General features: G+C 35.3%; 1 protein-coding gene across 3 annotated transcripts in view; it reads left to right on the top strand.

Annotated features, from left to right (window-relative positions):
• Positions 1-24,322, top strand: part of ARHGAP15 (Rho GTPase activating protein 15) — a 600,902-nt gene that overhangs the window by 286,417 nt on the left and 290,163 nt on the right. For all 3 annotated transcript variants that reach the window (XM_035008115.1, XM_035008116.1, XM_035008117.1), the window contains 2 exons: positions 10,260-10,358; positions 11,606-11,735. In XM_035008115.1, coding sequence (XP_034864006.1) covers positions 10,260-10,358; positions 11,606-11,735 — 229 coding nt within the window. The remainder of the gene's footprint in view (positions 1-10,259; positions 10,359-11,605; positions 11,736-24,322) is intronic.

The following is a 24,322-nucleotide window of genomic DNA, read 5'->3' as shown; positions in this document are numbered from 1 at the left end:
ATTTTGTTGTAAATATTGCACCTCTTAAATATAATGATCATAGAGGCTGTGAATCCACAGATTTGTGCGAGTACTCCCTATTCAATAACTGAAAATATTTAAATCGCAGAAGTTTTAACATCCTATGGGGAGTGGCAGACAGATGTGTCAATAGAGTGAGACCTACAAAAGTTACTACTGTTTTTTCTGAGTAATGAATAAGGCAGACTCACTGGTTTCTCTGAGGGAATTACGGTATTTTTTCTAAGTGGGTAGGTTTGGGTTATGCGGTGACTGGGAGCTCAGAAGTGACAGACTCAGGGGAGCGGGGGGAGTGTCCTCAGCTCCTTTACTCTTTTCAGTGCTGTCCACACATGGAAAGGGCCCTATGGCCAACAGTTGTAAACAATACCAAGTGGGCAGTGGTCTGCACATTTTAACTTGTGGAAATTGTCTGGCTTTCTGGGACTGGTAAAGAGATCATCCTTGGGTAAGACGTCCCCAAGATTACGGAGAATCCACTTTGTGGCGGGACTGTCATTTCTTACTGGTTGGCATCCTTGTCTGGAAACTGTCTTAGTTGGTTGTGATTTTACTTGAAGATTAAAGCACAGATTTTAATATGTATCTTCTGTTCTCTGAATGTAAAAAAATACATATAAAATACTCCTACCTTCACTTCTAACTGTCAGTGTTGTAATTCGGCAGATTTCTGTTTTTCACTGAAACCTGGAATTGAATTGTCTTGAGCAGGAAGGCATTCAAGGTGCTGTTTTTCACTCAGCTATATTTCTCTATAAGCATCTAATTGTTTCAAAAAGTGATGTACAGTATGCAAAAACCTGAATCTAATGCAAATAAGTCTGTACAGCACTAAAGTTAACAGGTGTTCTCATTAATGTAAGTAGACATGGAACAATTCTTGAATGTTTTATAAACACTCATCATCATGGCCAAATATGTTACAATAGCATAGAGATACATACTGCAACATCTTTTATTCTTGTTGTGCAATCTCAGCACTTATTAATGGGAAACGTGTAAGTAATAAACTTGTGACAATTACCCATTTCTGCATAAGTCACTGTATGTTTAATTAGCTAATACTTTTAAATAAAATTCTTGGTAACATAAATATTGCTACTTGTCTTCCCACAGTTTGCTTGTTCATTAATGTTAATCGTGTTTTAGTGAAATTGATGGCTGCAATGTTGATTGACAAGCAATGAGCACCTTTGCATCACTGAGGTTCTCTAAAGACTTGACCCATTAACCTAAGTATTAACTCTTGAAAATCTTAAACTTTCATCCAATTTCCCACATTATCAACTCAGTATAATCAAGAACATTCTATTCTAAGATATGTATGGAAATATAGACCCAGTCTTGGTGCTTCCGGACTCTTCCAAATTTAATCCTATTGTCTGAAGTCTAGAACTTGTTGAGTGATGGGAAAATATAACCTCAGACTGCGGTTCTCAATCTTTGTAATGGATTGCCTACTCTACTCTGATAAAAGTGGTATTAGTAGATGTCAAAGTAAACTACTTCCATTGCCTAAAAGTACACAATGGTTTTGCAACCCTCAAAATTGTATTACAATGGTTGCCTTTCATGAAGATGGCACTGAAGGTGAGGAAGGAAGCTCTTGCCCCTCCCAAAGCCAAAGCCAAAGCAAAGGATTTGACGGTCAAGAACACGGTACTTAAAGACGTCCACAGTCACAAAAGAAAGATATGCATGTCACCTACCTTCCAGCAGGCCAAGACACTGCATCTCCAAAGGAAGCCCAAATATTCTTGGAAGAGAGCCCCCAGGAGAAACGAGCTTGACCACTGTGCCATCATCAAATTCCGCCCGACTACCAAGTCAGCCACGAAGAAAATAGAAGCCAACAACACACTTGTGTTCATTGTGGATGTCAAAACCAACAAGCACAAGATCAAACGGTTGTAAAGAAGGCCGCTGACGTGGCCAAGGTTAACACTTTGATCAGGCTTGATGGAGAGAAAAAGGCCTATGTTCGGCTGGCCCCTGACTATGATGCTTTGGATGTTGCCAATAAAATTGGGATCATCTAAACTGAGTCCAGCTGGCTAAATCTAAATATAAATTTATTTACCGTAATTTTTTTTACAATGGAGGATGAATTAAATATACTGTGGCATATCTAACATTAGCATATAATATATTCACTGAAATATAGAAGGCAGCTAATGTTCATTTATTTATTACTTACTTAATGCCTCTTAGGTGTGGGTTGTGCAGCCACACATTAAGTAGACAATTGCCCTTGGCTTCAAAGTGAATATAGTGTAGTAGGGGGAACAAAGAAATCAACAGAGAATTGCAATGCAGACCAATATTTCTTTATAATAAAGTAGGATCAAGATATCATGGGAGTGCGTAGGAGGTATATCTAGTTCAGAGAACCCTTTTCTGAAAAGGTGACATCTAAATTGATCTGAATGATATGATAGAGGAATCAGAGGGTTCTGGGCAATGGAAACCTACTCTAAGGGAAGAAATGAAAATGAGTATGGGATAGCTTGGGAACAAAAAATTTCAATATGGCTGGGTCATAGAGATGCAAAGGGAAATATAGAGCAGGGGGCTGCAGTATGAGTACGTGGCAGAGAACACAGGGTCTGGTAGGCTGAATTAAAGTTTGCACTGCAATGTAACATCTGTGGGGAGTCACAGAATGTAATCAAGCAGAGGAATAGGATGATTAGATCCAAATTTCAGAGAGATGACGATGGCTACAATATGGAATATGGACTGGAAGAGAAAGTGTGGATGAGGTGGTGGGGAAATCAAAAGATATTGTTATTAAATCTATGTGGGAGAGGATGGTAGTACAGATATTTATGTGCATAAAAATTTTTCATGACATGATATTTTCATTATAATATAAGTACATATATAATGTTAATCCATGGGTCAAAAAATATTGAAGGATAGACCATAATTTAGTATACTTCGGGGAAAGGCAGATTTTACATTTATACTTTTTTACTTGTTAATTTTTTAAAATCGGGCATTGCATAAATAACAGACATAATGAAAATCATTCCAATTTGAAAATAGTGGGATCTGCAGTTTCCAAATGTCATGGGACTAAGCGAGTAATTTTGCACAGTGAACATAGCTCAGATTAAAAACTGATCCGTGATTGGCAGCGACTGATTCAGTGGTGGGTACCAGCAAACATGAGTCCTAGGATGATTAGTTTATCCAGAGACAACTACTCCCCCAAATTTAGAAATTAACGTTAACAGCAATAGAACTCTAAGCTGATATCTTTATACACCAACTGCTTCGATTAGTCACTTTTTCTGCTGTTTTTCATATGAGCACCACAGGCAAAAGTTTTGGTGTAGCTGCCTGCAAAACTGTGGAAACTGCTAAACTATTTACTAATTACTTAGATAGTATTCTTTCATGAATATTGAGAAGACTGCTTCTCAGTACTTAAAACATTTTCCTACTGATAAAAGAATGCACACGAGTTTTTGTTTAACATTTATTTGATTGACATAAATTTGGGGCTTGGGTATTTCGTTAACAAATAGAAAGGTAGAGTGGGCAAGTGATATAGATATGAATATTCACTGTAGGGCCAGTTTTATTATGCAGAACAAATCTGCATGAACCAAATTATTTGGGTGTCAAAGGTACAGCTCAATTTCAATTAAAAAGCACTGTTTCTTGAAAGGTGGGACTTAAACCTTAGATTTTGGAATTCACTTGGGGATCTGTTTTGTTATGTAGCCTAACATTTGTTTACTTTCCATTAAATAAGAAATTGCTTACGTGGGCAGGTTATTTTGATATGATGACACCACTGAGGGTTTCAATAAATGTACATGCAAATCAATCAACCCCAAACATATTGAAAACGTATCCAATAAACATCTGGAAAGTAATGAACACACATTTGTTAACACAGGGGGAGTTGTGGAAATTCAGGATCCATTGGTGGCTAGCTTTATTTAGTAGCATGTGGATTTAAGAATATTTCATGGAGTTAGAAGAAAGAAAGGGTAATTATAACATAAGGTTCAACATCTTTAGATATGTAGAACATTTTCCGTTGCTTAAAACAAATATTCCCCAAGAAAGTATAAAACATTTTTCTGACTTGCGAAGTTTTTGCAGTCTATCATTTAAATTACTTAAATAAAGGGAGCTTTACTGCTCCCCAAAGCTAAGAATATAACACCCTCCATGCATATTAGCTTGATCTTCCTGACAGACCAGAAAAGTGTTTGTGTGTGCCAATTAAAACAAAAATGGATCCCTAGTGGCTTGTTCTTCACACAACTTCTGAAGACTGCTATCATTGTTTGCTAGGGTAACCCTGGATAAGGCTGCTATCCAAAGTAAACAAACTTTTCAAAACTTTCATGACAGATGGGGGTTACAAATGCATTTTAATAAGAGAGTTGCCAAAGCAACTTTTTTTCTTATAATCAGCATATATTTACTTAACATCTAGCAACATTGGGAACACAAGGCAGATACTTTCTCACAAAATGTTTTAACAAGAAACATTTTTGGAAAGACAAATTGAAGACCTTTTACTTCTTTTTTTTTTTTTTTAAGATTTTATTTATTTATTTTGACAGAGAGAGACACAGCGAGAGAAGGAACACAACCAGGGGGAGTGGGAGAGGGAGAAGCAGTCTTCCCGCTGAGCAGGGAGCCCGATGTGGGGCTAGATCCCAGGACCCTGGGATCATGACCTGAGCTGAAGGCAGACGCTTAAGGACTGAGTCACCCAGGGACCCCGAAGACCTTTTACTTCTAACTGATATTTTACCATAGTTTTATGTTAACTTTGCTCAACATGTTAAGAAAAATGTTAGGAGTTACTCAAACCAGACTGTAATTTGAGAGAGACATGCAGCTTGATAATGTAATTTCATTGGTGGTCATAAACACCTTTGAGACCAAGTAATTTAACTATAAGTATAACCATGACAACCTTTATTTGATCAGCTATATCAAATGGATATTTGTGGAGTGTGATGCAAGATGAAAAAAATGTGAATCTGAGGGTTTTTTTTTTAAGCATTATTTCTTCAATTTTAGGTCTTGAACTCTCACTATAATGTAGCCAAAATATATACCTATATTTTATGCTGTTAGAATTCAATAAAGATAAAGCCAAAATTAATTTCAAAAAAATAATTTATATTCACTTCAAATGAATTTAGTATATTTTGACATAAATTTTTATACTACTTAATTTAATTCAAATATAATGACTTCATCATGAAGTCCAAAGTGTCTCCAAATACAATAGTAATTAAATTTCAATTAAATTCCATCTTCCTAAATGGGTAATCCACTTATTTGTAGAATCCTTGTAGCCATATCACTTAACATTTTTTAGGACTGTTTGAATATTTGGCATATTTATTACACATTTCCTACATATAGTTTCAGCTTCATTAAGATGGAATAAATTCTCCTTTGGTTCATATTCAAAGACTGATCATAAGCAAAATATGAATGATACCTAGTTCAAATGTAGGATTGTTTGATTTGAAGGAATTTTTGTGGATGCACCAATCCTGTTTTAGATATATTTTTTCATAGTAGGATAGTAGTTATTTTTCAGGGGGAAAAAAAAAAAGATGAAAACATCTGAATAAAGATATTGGGTGATCCTTTAAAATTGGGCTATCTTTAACATAACAGTAAAGAAACAAGGGACTTTTTTCTAAAATCTGCATTCCAGATTTCACAACTGAAACCAAATCACCATAGTCCTTTTCCCATATGCATTGAGTCCTTGACTGTATAAGATTGTTTGCTGAGGACTAGTGAACTAGAAATCAAGATCTTTGTAATCTCTTAATTCTATCATTTTAAATGATGCCAATTTGGTAGAATGACATTCTCATTTTCCTCATTTGCTTCATTTTCTTCATTTGCAAAATTACTTTATGATAGTGGAGGGAAGCTGCATTTGAAGAATGTTTATTATGTGCTTTGAGATCATTAAAGCTGATATCATTTTGCATACCAAGTGGTAGTATTCATATCCTTAATATACTAAAGTTCTGATACAATCAACCTTTAAAAAATAATGTATCATGACCAACTGCTTATGCATAATTCCAGGATGTAAATGTGTCTGCAGTAATTATTCCCTCCTCTGAAATCTTGACATGAGCATTGTCTGTGCCACTCACATTGGGACTTGGTATAAGCTATTTTCTATTGTTATTTATCTTTATATGCATATGTCCTATTTATGCAAACAGATTGTGAGCTCTTGAGGCTTGGGGGGGGTGTACCCCTAGCTTCTAGCGATGTGCTTTGCACTTAATGGATGCTTAATTAGTCCTTGATGACTAGGGGGATATTTGGTCAGAGACACCCCTCTCAGTCTCCTGAACAAAGAATTATTTGTGGAATTTATTCTGTGATAGGAAAGGTGCTACTATCAAAGAGGGGAACACATATCACTCATATCTCTTGCAACTTTGATAGTCTCAACATGCATTTGAGGTCAACTGGAATGGAAATAGCCAATAATATTTAGCCATCAAATATGTTTTATTGATAAGGTATCTATCCATAGCGTAAAGTTGTGTATGGATCATTGTCATATACATTTGATTACTATTTATAAAAGATGAGCAATAACTAAATTAAAATGTCCATAGTGTTTACTCTGTGGAGTCATGAATAGTTTTAATTTGCTTTTTTGCTATCTTTATTTTTTCCAAATTCTTCATAATAAATACAATTATTCTTATAATTAGAAAAAAATGTGAAATTCTAAAAAGTTTTGTTTCTATTCTGGTAAGCCAAATTACAGAAATTTTTAATAGTTTAATGCCATTCTACATATTACTTTTCACTTAAATTAAAATCGAACACAGGAAAGACTAAATGCCAGACTGTATATTGACAAGGGCAATACTTAATTGACGATACAGAAAAGGGCAATACTTAAATAAACATAAACATTACTCATTAAAACTCCTCAAAGATGTTTAAATTAGCATAATAATATTCCATGTGTTAATTAAAGCCTGAACAACAAATTTCTTCTCTCCTCATCACTTATTGGTGGATTTTGGAGCTGGGAGATAACATGCTTCCATCTTCAGAGGAACCACAAGAAGGACACAGACCTAGGTTCCTAGCCCAGAGGAAAACTATTGTTGAAATGGTACCCAAAAGCCTTAAAGAACATATCTATTCTTCATGTTGCCCAGTGGATACATTCATATGATTTCCTAACATCCATGTGTCACCTGCAAGAATTCAGACAGATCCTTATTGAGTGTGAAAAGTTTGAGGCACATTTCCCCAGACAGGTAATTAAAGATATCTATTATTGACAACACTAGCACATTTCGCTAAGATTGCTTTGGTGCCAGGATATATCCCTTCAAAATAGGAGTTGGTGGCAAGGAGGGATTTCAAGAGATGTTTGTCTACAGTAGGCTTCGAACAAAATGGAGACCAGCCACTCTTGCCTAAACCCGTTGTGCTTGCTGTAAGTTCTTTCTTCATCCACCTCGTGCCGGCATCTGTCAGGGAAGCAAAACATGATATACCAAGAATACATTAGCATGGCTTGATATAACATCTTTTATGCCTGTTATTAGTTTCACATCACTTTAGATTGTCATCAGGAATTGTTCAATCAAAAGGTTCAGTCAAAGCTAACAGTCTTTACTGATGTATTTTTTCCCCAAGAGTGTTGAAAATTTGATTGTTCAAACTGCAAATATGATTCAGCAAACCGTTTATCAGAAAACCTTAAGGAGGTAATGTAAAATGTGGCTAGGAAGCTGAATTAAATGGACTTGAGCAGTCAAAGACTTTGAAACTGCTTTCCTGTGAATGTCTGGGATAGAGCAGAACAAAGTCAATTACTGACTGTAATTAAGAAGTGGATGCATTTAAACTGTAGAGAGCAGTAGCAGACTTCTCCAGACTGCCTAGTAACTGGAAAGATTAGTGGGAAGACAGAGGAAAGAATGTGAACTGTATCTTTCTGATAGTATATTTTGAATGAATTGCATTCATATAGTTTCTCTGATCCAGCGTCCTCAAATGAATTCATAAATCACTGCTTATGTACGATTAATGCAGTCATATATTTGGATAAAGAAACTTTTAAAATACATTTTGTTTTTGGTTGTGTTGGCAGTAAAAGATTCCCTTTCATTGCATAGCATGCACCAAAAATGCAAATGTACTGCTGAAGTATTTACATTTTATCACTGTTTGAATTTACTGGACTGAAAACTGAACTGTGAGCTCTTTCCTAAACCCTCAGAATATAGTAAATCTAATTATGTTTGCTTCTTGTACTTTGAAATGTTTCTTTTTATAATTTTAATAATGGTTTATTTATAATGGCGGAGAAATATATTAGATTGTACATTGTGTTTGGGCTAATTCATATTTCTTTGTGTGTGTTAACAAATTGTGATGTTATTTAATACATTCATAATCAAAATATTTAAATTTAGATTGGGAGGAAGGTAGAGGCCAAGGGCATTACCGGTTTTCTTAGGTTAGTTACAAGTGACCTTATATTTCTAGATTGCTATTTCTGTGGCAACACTTTATAAAGTAAATATTTGGAACTTTATGTAAGTAAAGAACATTGCTAGGGTGTTCAGATAATTAGGCAAACATCAGCTTAACTGTCTTTTAATAGATACATAAAACAGAGGACTATTTGGAGGCTATTTTGAGCCATCCCAAATCGTACATGCAATTTTACTTAAAAAAAAAAAAAAAAAAGAGCAATTGGCCCCGGTAGTCTGTCAAATTCTAATGTGGATAATTAAATTCCTCTTATTTTCTAATCCTTCACTTCTCATAATTGCATATACTTGGAGAGTTCCTCTCCTTACAGTTGTAAAACGTCGGAACGCATCTCACTCAAGAATGGTTGCATTGCAGCCCTGAGTGTGATGTTGCATCTCTGAATCGTTTTTTCTAAAAATAAATGATGAGAGAATATATATGTATGTGTGTAATCGAAGATTTCTTTAAAACTAGAGGATCATTGTCATTAAATATTGCCGTAAGAATCACTGAAACCTTCAGAGTGAGCTATTTTGGGTAATAATTGTCACTTTAATGATAGAATTATAGAGACATCCTAAAGCATGATTTGTGATTTTCTGAACCTGTGGGCACATGTCAGTGTTCACCTCCGATTTAGAGCAAGGAAAGCGGAGAAGAGGTGACTAGCTCCTGACTAAGTGTTTTGAAATGTCAGTCCTCTAAACCTCTGAAGCCTTGCTTGATGTGTGACAGTAGTCGGGAAATGTTCATCTTCCTGTTGAAACAAAAAGTCAATACAAAGGGAAAATCTTCACAGTTCAGATTGATGGCCTAATACAGAAAGTGTGTCCACACCCACTCTAATCAAATTCGTCTCTAAGTAGCCTTTTATGTGTGAAATCAAGAGCATTGCTCTGTTTCTATAGGGTCACATTCTTCTCTCACGATGCTGGAGAGGAAAAGATTCGCTGTAATGAAAAACATATAGTTGCATGTTAAATATTGCCAACTACTTAATAGCTCTGGGAGTCTGGAATGGGGATGTTCACTTGATAAATACTCTCCATGAGAGGTTCAAATATGTAAATAAACTTTTATTCTAATACACTCCTTTTGTGGGGGAAATTAGTCCTGTATTACTTTCCTATGGATCTTTATGATAGGAAAGTAGAAGTAGCCAAATGTTATTCATTTGAATGACCTTTTGGAAAAGTCTGCATTAGTCTCTTTGGTAAATAATCTGTTTTACAGCCCTCCATAAAAGGAAATCAAATATAGAGATACTATTAGATTTGAAAAAGACAAACAGGAAAGAGCCAAAAGTGCAGAATGAATTCTGACACACCCGGGTGCATTTTTCTTAGGTTCTGACTTAAGTGGGTACTGTCTGCATCATTCCGAACTTCCTGACTTGCTTCTCCTTGAGTTGGAGTAATGCAACTTTAGTCCTACTCTGAGTTAATCGTTCTATTATTAAAACAATAATGTATTTGTTATGACATGAAAAAACAATTTATAGAGAGCAGTTCAAAATGATCCTGGTCTCCCAGTTCCCAGAAAGACAATTACTGGAATATGAGAAAATATTTTGGTGTATTGAAGTGTGTTTTTTAAACAACATATATATATATATATATCTTGGAGATATAAATATCTATCTCCCTTTTTTTTTAATGTAAGAGATCAATTTTATGTGGTTTGCTTACCTGTCGATTTTTTTTCAGATCACAACAGTATCAGGAAATGAGTTCCTTCTGCAGTCAGATATTGACTTCATCATATTGGATTGGTTCCACGCTATCAAAAATGCAATTGACAGATTGGTATGTATTTGTTTTGGCTGTTACCTTTATTAATTAAAATGTTGTCACTTAAATTGTTGCTTAGGCATATAACACACACACATTTAAATGGATCCTATAGATCGAGAGATATTAAGTTATTTTAAGTTTAAATAAAGTCCACTAAAAACCATTTCAACAGACGTGATTCGTAGAGCTAAATGTCATTTGATTTCTCTCTTTCAAATGAAAAACACAGTGCATTCATTTTTTTCCCCCGAAATAACATGGACATTCATTTACTAGAAGCTGTAAAAAGCACACAAGCACTTAATGACTACTGAGTTTTCACATTTTCAGTTTATGTTGTCTGTAATACATATTCTTGAAAATAAATATCAATGTATTTAAGCCCATACTCACTGTTATAATACCAGTAAATAATAATCCTTTATACTGATTTTCATTGTTCTTCCAGTAAAACTAGATTGTTCTTCTCATGAAAATTATGAATCAAAAACTTCATAAAATTACCCTAAATCATACATTCAGAGTATATTTTTAAAGAATCAAATTATTTAAAATTACCATTATATACTGATTCTAGACCAAACATCTAATTTTTGGACACTAATATTTGCAAAATCTTGAGGAAAAACTATTCTTGAGAGCTTTTAATAAGGTATATAATAGGAAAATACTGCATTTTTGGTGTGATTTTATTGTTATTTAATTGCAGTCTTCCTTTATATCATTTTGGGACTAAAACTTTAAAAAATAAAAAATTGACTTTTCTCCATCAACCATATAGTCCCCTTATCCAGGCATGCTTGAGTGCTCACACCCACATCCACCCACCCACACACAGAGTTTGTTGTTGTTGTTAAGAGTGGACTCTGGAGTCAAACTGCCTCAGTTTGAATCCTGGTTCCATCCTTTACTAGCTGTGTGGCCTTAAGCAAATTACTTATCTCTTTTGGCTTCAGTTTCCTTGTCTGGAAAGTAGGAGTAATAATGATATCTACCTCATAGGATTACTGTGATGATTAATTGAGTTAATACATGTGGAGTGCTTGGGGTAATGCAGAGCATTTAGTAAGTTATATATATATATGTATATATATATATAGCTATTATTAAATTTGAGCTTAGCATAGAGGCCCTGTCCTTAAATAATTATCTTAGTTCAGTCTTCCCTTTAAAATTAACATCAAAATAGATCACTAAGCTATTTGGTGAATCCTTTCTTCCTTGTAAAATTATTCGGTCCAATTGTTTGTTATTTCCAGCCAAAGGATCCAAGTGGTTCATCAAGAAACCTGGAATTATTCAAAATCCAGAGATCCTCCAGTACTGAATTACTAAGTAACTACGATAATGATATAAAAGAACAGAAACCAGAGCACAGAAAATCTTTAAGTAAGTTTTTTTTTTTTTTTTGCTTGCTGATTTTAACTTTGTCTAAATGCAATGCTTATGAAATATAAATGCATCAAAATAAGATTTGAGCCAAACTCATACTACTCATGGAAGATTCGTAGCCATTTCCTGGCCAGGGATTCATACACTGGAGGGCAGTCTGGGCGCTTTGCTCGCATCATTGTTGGTAATGCCTTTTGAGAAAATAATTGTTCCAAGGTCATGGTCTCTGCTTGGAGCAAAGCTCTGAATCTCTGAGTAATAGCCATGGCGTTCAGATTGATGATTGATTTTGAAAGTGGGAAATGTCAAGCGTCTCCAAACCTTGGTATGCTGACTATTTGATTTCCATACATTAAAAGATGTATGAGTGACCACCACAGTTGGCCCAACTTAAACCAACAGGCTATGCAACTCTCCACACTACCAGACCACCAGAAAGATTTAGAAATGTGGGTTGTGAATTATATGTTCTCCGGGGTCACATCAAATTCTAATATTCTGAAAAAAGGGAATTTGGAGTAAAAAAGACCAATCTCACCATATAGTGCTCTTGAGTATAACTCTCAACCTTGCCCCACTCTTTCCTCCTCAACAAAAGGAGATTATGAAAAGGTGTCACACATATCTCACAGTTGGTTTGGATTTCGGCCTCCTGAAAGGTATCTCCGAAATCAAAGCAGGTGTCTCAAATCAAAGCAAACCAATTTCCCAAAGTCTCAAAAATTATAGTACCATTCCTGGATCACCTACTCTCAATCACTATTTTTTATGTCCTCTCCCTCTGATCTAAGATCAGTATAGTTACATTCTAGATTTTTGAATTAAAGAGAACTCCGTAAGTAGAGAAGGGCTTCTAACAGAATATTTACACGTGTACATGAGTACATGTGCTAAATGACTATATGTGTATATGCATAAATTTGTGTGCATTAGGGAAGACTATATGTATATACACACATATATATGTATGTATATATAAACATAGATGCACTCTCGCATGCATATAACAAGGAAGAGAGAAGCTATTTATATATAACTTATCTTCCAGAGCTAAATTATTGGGATCTTAAAAATCTAGAAATAGCATGACAACTTTGAGTAGAAGCACCCTTTCAAAATTAAGTCATTATTCAAGAACTCATACCATTATTTCAACAACTGCTAGAAACACATTTAGCGAACCAGTTGTGTTAAGTTGGTGTTTAAAATGATCAATGTTAATGTCTTAATCTGTATGGTGCTTTGCAAATCAAGTTATTTGCGGAGAGTTAGCAATGCCATTTAAAAAGATTGTTCCATAAGGTGGTACAGTTTGGAGTTATCTCATTTGAATGTTTCCCTTTAATTCCTGGTCATTGTTCCCCTTTACTTAACATAGGATCAAATTTAAGGTAAGATTTTAGAATTAGAATTCAATTGTGTGTATGTTAATGTTATGTGAGTGTGTTAATGTTAATTATATGACCATTGTTTAGTGTATATATAATAGGATACATGAAGCAATGATTAGTAGAGGTTTGGAGGATACCTTAACCTGCTTCTAGAGCCTGAAGGTTGGGAGAAAATCAAGATTTGTAAAAGTGTTTGAGAAACATTGAAGCAAATGGATTCTGTGTTCAGCGATAGTCCCTTGAAATGTTTTAGGATGATACTGGGGAAAAAAAGCTTCCTACAGATAGAATACCAGCTGTTTAGAATTTATTTTGGGGACACCTGGGTGGCTCAGTTGGTTAAGCGACTGCCTTCGGCTCAGGTCATGATCCCAGGGTCCTGGGATCAAGTCCCACATCCGGCTCCCGGCTCAGCAGGAAGCCTGCTTCTCCCTCTCCCACTCCCCCTGCTTGTGTTCCTGCTCTCGCTGTCTCTGTCTCTGTCAAATAAATAAATAAAATCTTAAAAAAAAAAAAAAATCTAACATAAAAAAAAAAAGAATTTATTTTTGACTGGGAAAGACAATTATTTGTGTATTGGAGGCTTAAATTCAATCCTGCCTAGAGACAAGGGAAGAGGCATATGATTTATCTACTCATTTTAAAATGTACCTAATTCTCTAGGGATCTCATAGTCACTTTTCCCTTTGCAGTTTAAAAATAATGACAAGTAGCCACCATTGAGCCCTTGCTTTTCACCAGGCATTGTTCTAAGTTTTCATTAATGTTGACTTACCTAATCCTCCCACTAACCCAACGGAGCAGGTGCTACCACTAAACCTATTTTATAGATGAGAAAACTGAGGCATGGAGAATTAAGGCCATTTGTACAAAGACAGGTTATGGAGACAAGTTTCAAACCCCTGCAATTGGAGATAAGAGCCTATGCTTTACCATTACACTACAGTAAAGTGAACAAATAAAAGGTAAACTTAGTTTATATCAACTTTGGACTTGGGTGGAAATATTACATTAAAAATGAGATGCATCGAAATCAGTAAACTTAAATAGGCACCCAAAAACATACTAGCAAAAGAACTAAAACCAAATGTCTCTGGAGTTTGATTTTACTATTAAAATAAAGGGGTCATTTAGTCTATGATATTAGCCCTAATTTTAGAAAATGCTTCATTTCCATTTTTTTTAAAAGATTTTATTTATTTGACAGAGACAGACACAGCGAGAGAGGGAACACAAGCAGGGGGAATGGGAGAGGGAGAAGCAGGCTTCCCGCGGAGCAGGGAGCCCGATGCGGGGCTGGATCCCAGTACCCTGGGATCATGACCTGAGCCGAAGGCAGACGCTTAACGACTGAGCCACCCAGGCGCCCCTCATTTCTATATTTTGATGGGTATTTATAGTTGTAAGCCCTTTTTAAGTCTTAGTATTTTTTTTTTTGCAATGTAGGATATAGTTAATATCCATCTATTACTTAAAATTAAGTTCTTTCACTATTTATGTATTGATTTTCATTTGAAAGGCATAATGATAGACGCACCCACAGAATGTCAAATTAGATTATGCATTTGAAATAATGATTGGCATATTTTATATTTGATGCTTTATAAAATATTTTTTCAAGTAGGAAATATACTGTGTGAAACCCCCTCTGATCTCAGTCCTAGATTTGAACACCCAAACTGAGATTCTTAAAACATGCATTCAGTTTTATGTTACCCTCTTGGGATTAAATAATTATGTGGAATTAGAGATTCACAGTATCTCCTTTCTTATTAGTAGTCTAAGCACAAACTTTATAGTCAGTTTGCTGCCTTTGGCTTCCTGTGCCCTTGATGTTCCCATGAGTTTTGTCGCCAAGATTGTAGACAGATAAAGCCAGAATTACTTTTTTTAAAGGCATGTGAACATCATTAGCAGCTAACAGGTGGTCATTTCATTGTCCAGTTTCTCTGGGTAACATGGGAAAAAATATGTACTCTCAATGAGTGAACTGTGAAAGTTAAGTGCTTATATACTTTCCTTTTTAAAATATGATTCTAACCTGCCAACATTATTAAGGACTAATCAGATACTTTAAGATCTCAGTTGAGTCTAACAGACAAGAAGCCAGAAAATTCAATGTAAGGGCCAAATTACTGTGGGAAATTCAGGACACCAGCATGGGATGAGAGTGGGAGAGCAGCTCTCCAGGGAGGGTTGTTAATGGAAAGTGGAGAGTCAATCAAAGAAAATACTAGCATATTTTTTCCAAGGAAAGAGAAGTATCTTCCACTGATGGCAAAGAAGAAAGGCCTAAATATAAATCCTGCATCAGATAACCTTGGAGAGGTTTCTTAACTTTTCTGAGCTTTATTTTGTAGATCTATAAAAATGGGCCTAATGCTGTCCTTGCAGGATAGCATGAGAATTTGAAATTAGACATGTAAATACTTAGCTCACAGCATTTTCTCAATGAGTAGGAGCTCTTATTATTATCCTCTGTGTCCCCAAGCAGATGGTACCAAAATGGGGCATGAACCTAGGGTAGTGTCTAATGGAAGAATGGAGAAGGGCCTATATACTTGACACCCTCTCCCTAAGTATGAGAAAATAGGGGGAAAGAGCCAGAATTGGATATGGGAGTCATAACTACAAAACTCTAAATATGAGCAGCTGGTCTTTCTCCTGGCGACTCTCCAGGTGAAAATGGCAGCCAGGGCATTTTGGGGAGTAGCACACCAGGAAATAATAGAAGGGAGCCAAGAGATACTCATGATTCTTTTATGCCCAGAAGAGCTGGTCATGAAGAGGTTCCTATTGATGGAAAGGATTCAGCATCTAGCCATTTCGCTCTTCCTTTAGGCATAGCTCTAGTTTATTCATTCACTCATCTATTCATTCTTTTTCATTAATGGATATACCTGAAGGTACACAACTGAAATTCGTGACTTCACTCATTTGCACTTTCAATTTCTAAAAAAATATTTTGTATTTGGGTTATGCTTTAGAAGTGGTATACCACATGCTGATCAGGTGCTAAACTGTAAAATCCATGCGTGGAGACCTTGGATAACTTCTATATAAAATTGACACTTTTAGCATTATAAATAAGCACCCCAAAATAAACATGAACTAGAAGAATAAAATCAAAAAGTGAGAGAACTGAAAGAAAATGAGTTTTCTTTTAGCTGTCTTTCAATGAAGTTTTCATAAACAGCAAATGTTTTCAAATATCCTGAAAGTATTTAGATATGGATTTCCCAATTGCATCTCCCCTTAGTAGGGGTGTGCGTACAAGGCTACAGGGATAAAGACAGGAATGGAAAAATTAGGATGAGATATTCATACAATATAGAAAATGAAAATACTTGTGAACCTTTAATAATATCTTCATTTAAAAATGTGTCTGCAAAGTAATCATGATCATGCCAAGTGAAAACAAGTCTGATAGAGAAGGCAATTATTTTTTGTACTAATCTAAATAATTATAACACTGGTCATCCACAACTGTAAGTAGATTACGTTCTCAAAATCCAGCTGTAAACTGGTTGCTTAGATCTCACTCAGCACACTTTCATAAGGAAACCACGTACCAGCCACAAAAGCACACTTTACCCTTATTGCAATCATTTAGAATGTTGTTTTGAGGGAACAGCTTGTTCTGAGTTTGTTGCACCTCTGGCCCTAAGAGCTACACTTTCTAGTAGCATTGCTTTCCATCTGGTTTCCCTTTTCCTCCTCCCCTGCTCCTGTACCAACCCCACCAAAGCAATTAGAATGATCAGAACGGCTTTGGCTAGGAGGCTCCTGGACCCTGAAAATCCTCAGTGGTGTCAAGGAAGGGATGCAGAGCCTCCAAGCCAGAAAAAAATAGTGGGAAAAAGAGAGAATGAAGGACTGGGAAGGAAGATTTTTCAGTGCGGACAGGGAATGAGTCCTTGGCAAGGGCAGATGCTCTTTGTACAAAATGTGTGTAATGACAGATTAAGTGTGGTATTGTCCCAAATGTTAATATTTGATGAATCTAGGTGGTATCTATAGGAGTTATCATGATGCTCTTGTTTTCTGTATGTTTGAAGAGTTTCACAATTAAAAACGAGTACACACACACACAAAGCATTATTATTCATGGTCATAATTCAATAAAAGAATATACATATTTTCTAATTCTGGCTTGAAAATTTCTAAAGATCAAATTTTCTGAATATGAATTGCATTAAGACCTCTTTAAATAAAAAACAAAACAAAACACTGATAGCTCTTTATTTTCCCATTTTTTTTCCCCCAAAAGCCAATATATTTTTTCTTGTGACCATTGTGGCCTTTCTGGGAGCAGTGTAATTAAAGACATTTGTAAGATGTTTATTATTATCCAAAAAGGAAAAGTCACACTAGTTTCTTGGATGAATATGTGACTAGCAATTGTTTAAAACACATATTGTGAAGTCTGTTCTGGAGACCCACATAAAGACATATTTTAAAGTTTCTTCCTCTTAAGAATTTTGTATAAAACAGCCTAAGCTTGCCAGTGCATGAAAATAATAAGATAAATAAGCCATCTGCCAAGAAAATGAAAACAATATTAAAATTGCACAAACAAATTATATCTCGCCCTGAAGAAACAGAAAATCTCCTACCTGGAAACAACGAAAAAGTCATAATATTTATGTAGAGTATTATGGGTTATTGTGTTGTCAAAGGGAAAAAGGTTTTCAATTTGGGTAGGATGGTCAAACATCTGACTCTCGTTTCTTTCCCCTTAAAAACAATATTACTACCTTGGACCAGTTTCAGTCAGTATGCACCTGAGGAAAACAAACAACTGAAGAAAAGTGTGAAAATAAAATTTATTTTGTTTTACTGTAGTCATAAGACTGACAGTACCAAAGGGACAGTGAGTGTCAGTTCTTTTCTTTATGTTTTCCACAGGTTAAGGGAGTTCTTTATTTCAAAATATTTCTGTAACTGAAGAAAAAAAGGAAAAATTTTAAATGAAAATGTATGTTGCTAAAACAGGAGGATTTAAACATTATGAGGGAAAAAAAACAGTAAAGATTAGATACACACTTGACAATCAGGCGTCCAAAATACTTTGTCAAACTGGTTTTATTCATGAAGGTTACAGGGCTTCACTGAGGCACTGTGTGACTAAAGAAATTGTTCTGACATGTGTTCCCAAGATAGTTAGCAGCAATCCCTGCTTTCCTGGGACCCATAGATTACAGTTTCTTCAAAACATTCAGTTCTCCATGAATCATTTGAAAGAGGACCTAGTTATAAACGGAGCAAAGAATATTCTGATTAATCTCTTCTTTCCCATCTAAGGGGTTGATCTTGCCTTCTGAACTGTGGGTGTCCATTGTCATGTATCTTGTAACATCAGCCACTCTGAGAGTCTATCTAACCCTATCAACACTCAAGCACTAGATCACCCCATCTCTTCCTGACCTTGGCAGTAACTCCGCGACCGTTTCTCCCCTTAGATGGACTGCATTTAATCAATTTCTGATTTCATTAGGTCAAATGGCATCTTTCTTTCAATAATAGGCCAAATCCAAAGGGCTCTTTCGTCTAACTCTTGAGCAGTATTTCCTTAGCATTAATACACTACTGTGATTGTAAACAATATAAAAAATGCTCTTTGATCTCCTCTGAAAGTTTCCCTCCATTTATTCTATGACTCCAGGATGGCTATATATATTAACATTTCTTTGTAGAATTAAACATATAATATTTGTTCACTACTGTCATATCAAATTTAAAGTATCTTAGCTAAACATGATATTTAAGGCATTCTTATAGTGAATCCCTGTGTTGACAAAAACATTCTTTTGAACGCACATGGTCATCTCTTTTTGTATACAGAATTTATTGGGTCTACTCCTTTTTGTTTCTGGAGCATAGGAGCAATGTTAATTTTCTTCAAAATCCTAAAAGAAAGTAATTTGCTTTTTAATGCATTTATTTGGTTGTCCCAAATAGGCCTAATGGTATCCTTAGGGGGAAAAATTATGTAATCTGAAATTTTCTTGGAAAATAAGGTTGTTTCTTATTACTCATCATAAAACCCACATCCATGCAAGGAAAATCAGGTGTTGCTTTCATCCAAAGTATGAGATGTATCCAAAACTACCAGCTGTGTCTATCCAAATTAAATAAAGTATGATCTATAACATTAGGACTCTTAGCTTCCTTCAAGAAATGTCTCATGGGTGAGTAGGGGAAAGGTAAATCAGTCTGCCAATTCATCTTTCCTTGATTATTTAAATAGAACCTGAAGTCAAGTACTCTTGCTACTCAATTTCCCTAATATAAATAAATATATCCTTTTTGTATACAAAATTAATTGACCTAAAAAAGTAGAGGCCAAATGGGGATGCGGTGGCCAAATAGAAAATGTAAGGACTGGGATTGTGCCATTAGATACGATGTCCTCCAAAATTGAAGTCAAAGGTTAAGAGCAATTTCTAATCAAATTACTGTATTGAAATGATTCAAGTCAAAGTTCCTCCATGGAAAGCCCTTCATGACCTGTGTCCCCATCTTCAGTTTTTTCCCACTACCCCTGACCCATGATTTATATTTCAGAGAAATGGTGCTTGTAATCCCTGACACACACTACTCTGTGCTGACTGTTACCTTTAATTCAAGGTCTTCCTTTGCTAAATTAAATGTTCTTTAAGACTCAGATCAGGCCACGCCTTCTCCAGAAAACTTTCCCAGATCTCTGTGGTAAGTTAGTTGATCTTCCTTGGTTTTCTTATAATGTTCAATCCATATCTCTATCATTGTAATTACCAAAGTGTGTTACAATAAGCTAATTTTGATATCTGTTTGTCTACCCACTAGACTCCCGGACTCTGGAAAGGACTCTGCTAATTTACCTAATTTACCTCTGCTACTAGCAGAGTGGCTTGATGATATTTGAGAGTATTCAAAAATGTATAGTATTAAATTAGTTAATAAATGAATGAGGATATTCACATGACCAATATCAACATACTACTCGTTCTGTGCTAAAAATCATGTTGAAATTTCTGAAACTTGTTTAGGAACAATAATAATTTTTTCCTTGTCCTGACTACTTGTACTGGTTTGACATTTAAGGTCACTATTTATACGTTTCTCTCAGTTTTCTCTTAGAACTTTAAATCTCAAATCAATGGTATGTTTTATGAGGTCACATGTACTGTGCCTAACAAAATCATGTACAAATAAGTGCTTTATTCTGTAGTGAGGATAAAAATGACTAAGACCTTGCAGGAGGGGAAAGGAGAAATCCTAATCTCTTTGCTTAAAGTCACTGTCCTCTCAACATCTTTCTCTTATGTATTCTAGCTCCTATTTTATTTGAGAGAACAACTCTGGTTCATTCTTATTCTTTAGGTTCTTCTATGGGCTCTGACAGAATTTGCAAGGCTCTATTGGAAGCAAGAAAAAAGGAGAAGCTCTTTAGTGTACCAAAAAAAAAAAAAAAAAGAGTAATAGTAGTTTGGATAATTTTTGTTTCTTTGATAATTTTAGAAGACTGAGAAAAATTTTCTTTAAGGCCAGCTTATTTATAAAAATCTGACTAAACAAAAAAGTTTATAAAAGTGTTAATATGCAACCCTTTCAAAAAGTTGTATGGTTATTTTATCAGAAATTTGGGTCTAAGAGTCACAAAATTTAAGTATAATTCTTACCTCTGGGATATACTAGCTATAAAACTTGGACAAGTTTCTTAAGTTTCCTAAAAGTATCCAGATAAATGTAATGGATACTTTTTACATAAATATAAAATGAAATAAATATATATATATGCATATGATTTGTATAAGATCTAATACATATATTAGATCTAATGATAATGTATATACTCCATCTAAAATATATCCAAGAACTTTATAGATCTGTATTGTAATGTAAATATTAGATACAGTGATTTCCAAATGAATGTACTCTGAGTAAAATTATCATGGCTTTTGTTTGTGTACTATAAATCCCTCAGTTCTTCTCTTTAGAAATACAGTAAGAATGCACTTTGCCACTGATTTAAACAGTCAGCAAACTCAGATTAAAAAATGCATAATTTGCCAAAGGCTTAATTTTTTAATATCTTCATCATTCTATTGACTCGTGGCATCATAATACTTTTACTTTAGTTTCCTTAAGGGATTCCTTAAGTGTTATGGGTAATAAACATTCCGTTTTGCCATTCCTGAATGTGTGAGCCTGATGTGACGGTATTCTCTAGAGATTAAGCTTCACCAAGTGTCAGTTGTCTTTTCCATTCTTGTATAAAATGGTAAAATGGTGTAATAGTAGGATTTTGACACAGAGTTATGTAATTTCCCTTAAGAACAAAAGATTTCATTTACTTTAATATTTTATATATATATATTCTAATATTATATATATATATATAATATTAGAATCAAACCAAACATCACAACATATCTGGTGATAAAGAGATGGCAATTTACTAGAGTAAAAATATCAAAACCACATGAATAGAGAGTCACTTATAAGGAATAAACTGGAAGATGCCAGAAGTCTGGTCTCACTAACACACACTCCATTGACAGGCTGGCAAGCATGCCTAGATGCCCACCATGTCTGCTCTATCTGAATTAAGGGAATTTGATATCCAGGAGAAGCAGTTCTATCTGAGCAAGGTTTCAGTCATTTGCTGAAGCCAGGATCTTTCTATTCCATTAGACTACAAGGCCTGAGCATATAAGCCTTCATATGATGACTCCTCTTCATCCCCATTACCTAGAACAGAGTCTGAAACATAGTGGTGTTCCATATTAAATGTCTCAGTGAATGAGTGAATAAATGACTGAGTGAATGAGATGAAGCGAAGAAACCAATTGCAATTTTATGTATGAGGAATGAAGGGAAAGTTTGACATGTGAGGCACTAACCTCTTTTTTTTTTTCACCCAGACCCCTTGGCAGTTATATATATATATATATTTTAAGATCTAAATCCAATTAATTAACGTATAGTGTATTATTAGTTTCAGAGGTAGAGTTCAGTGATCCCTCAGTCTTATATAATACCCAGTGCTCATTACATACCTTGATCTCCTTAAAGTCCATCCCCCAGTTACCCCATCCCCATCCCCACTCCCCTCCAGCAACCCTCAGTTTGTTTCCTAGAGTTAAGAGTCTCTTATGGTTTGGCTCCTTCTCTGTTTTTATCTTATTTTATTTTTCTTTCCCTATCCCTATGTTCCCTTGTTTTGTTTCTTAAATTCCACATGAGTGAAATCATATGATAATTGTTTTTCTCTGATTGACTTATTTCGCTTAGCATAATAAGTTCCATCCACATTGTTGCAAATGACAAGATTTCATTTTTTTGATGGCTGAGTAATATTCCATTGTATATATATACCACATCTTCTTTATCCATTCATCTTTTGATGGACACCTAGGCTCTTTCCATAGTTTGGCTATTGTGGACATTGCTGCTATAAACATTGGGATGCAGGTGCCCCTTCCGATCACTACTTTCATATCTTTGGCGTAAATACCTACTAGTGCAATTGCTGGGTCATAGGGTAGCTCTATTTTCAACTTTTTGAGGAACCTCCGTACTGTTTTCCACAGGGGCTATACCAGCTTGCATTCCCACCAATAGTGTGAGAGGGTTCCTCTCTCTCTGCATCCTCTGAGGCACTGACCTCTTGATAGGTGTTTCAGTTTTGGTTCCTCAAGAAGCAGTTCCTGAGACAAGGATGTGAGTGTATGTAATATGTTTGGAAATCGACCCCTGGAAACACAGGTAGGAGATGAGAGGAAGAGAGCCAGGGAAAAGAAAGCAGTCAAAAAAGTGAAATAAAAGGTATCTAGAAGTTAATACTGCTGTGAAACCCTGGGAATTTTTTTCAGACTGAGAAGAGAGGAATGGCAGAGAATAAATAAAATGGATACATATTAGACAGGAAAGAAAGAACTATAGAGCGCAACATGTTGGAGAACAGCAGTAGATTAGTGAGCCTGGAGTGCACAAAACATTAGAGCAACAACTGGAGATCAAGTTGGAAATGAACAGAGAACATTGGCAGAGGGTCATGCATGAACTGCTAGGAAATTTGGATTTTATTCTGTAAGTAATTGGAGCCTAGTGACAGACTTTTCAGAGGGCAGGAGATATTAACAGATCTGATACACAAAGTAATAATTTTTGGTAGAAATGTGGAGAATGGCAAAGAGAAAGGTAGCATAAAAAAAAGAGTGAAAGATAAGAGATAAGGAGATAAATTAGGAAACTATTACAGTGGGCCAAATCACATAATGCAGGTTGAAACTAGGCAATGGGAATGGAGAAGGGGAAAGGTTCCAGAACGTTCTGAGGGGATATTGATAGGTTTTCTTGACAAATATTGGAAGAATTCTTGGAAGTGTCCAAATACCCACTGCATCTGTGGTTTGGAGAAAACATCAAGATGCTTAGGAGTTCAGCAGAATTTACCTCCTAACCTCATTCTTTCAGAATCCTACTAGATGTGGATACTTAAAATGTGGTCCATGGACCAGCAGCAACAACACCATCTGGGAGTTTATTAGGAAATATGAGTCTTATGCCCTACCTGAAATCTACTGAACAGGATCTGCATTTTAACAGTTGATTCACATGCACATTGAGAAGCACACTACCGTATGATAAAAATAATTTCTCTAAGTACGTTTTGCAAGTTCAGAGCCAGAGAGTGGCCTTTGAAACTTTGACAAGGCTTACTTATATAGAAGAGCTAGCTAGTCTATCTTTGTGTAAAATAACTCTGCATATGGTTATTATCATAGTGGCCATCCCATGACAATGATTTTAGATGGTGAATATTTATTTAATCTCATCAATCGCTTTCAAATGGTGACTGCAGACTGAAAGAGAACCAATACTTACACTTTCCTTGTGACTTTTGCCTGTGCCACACCTAAGTCATGAACTAAGTCAACAGCTCCAGCCAAGCAAAAACAACAATAACAAAATTTAAGCCAAGAATAAACTACCCTCACTAAAACAAATAGCCAAGAAAGCAAAGCTCCAAACAATTCCCTGGATGTCATCCATGAATTCCCTGGATATACTCATGTACAAAGTCCATCTGAAATGCTATTTACCCTTTATTTTCCATTTGACTCTTTTTTGGGGGACATACAATCTCATATATAGCCTTCTTCTTCTTCTTCTTCTTCTTCTTCTTCTTCTTCTTCTTCTTCT

This window comes from Mirounga leonina, unplaced genomic scaffold (assembly GCF_011800145.1).
Source record: "Mirounga leonina isolate KUSES-001 unplaced genomic scaffold, KU_Mleo_1.0 Mir_151, whole genome shotgun sequence".
In the NCBI taxonomy this organism is placed as follows: Eukaryota; Metazoa; Chordata; class Mammalia; order Carnivora; family Phocidae; genus Mirounga; species Mirounga leonina.
The sequence above is the reverse complement of the archived record's forward strand: the minus strand, read 5'-3'. Positions and strand labels throughout refer to the sequence as shown.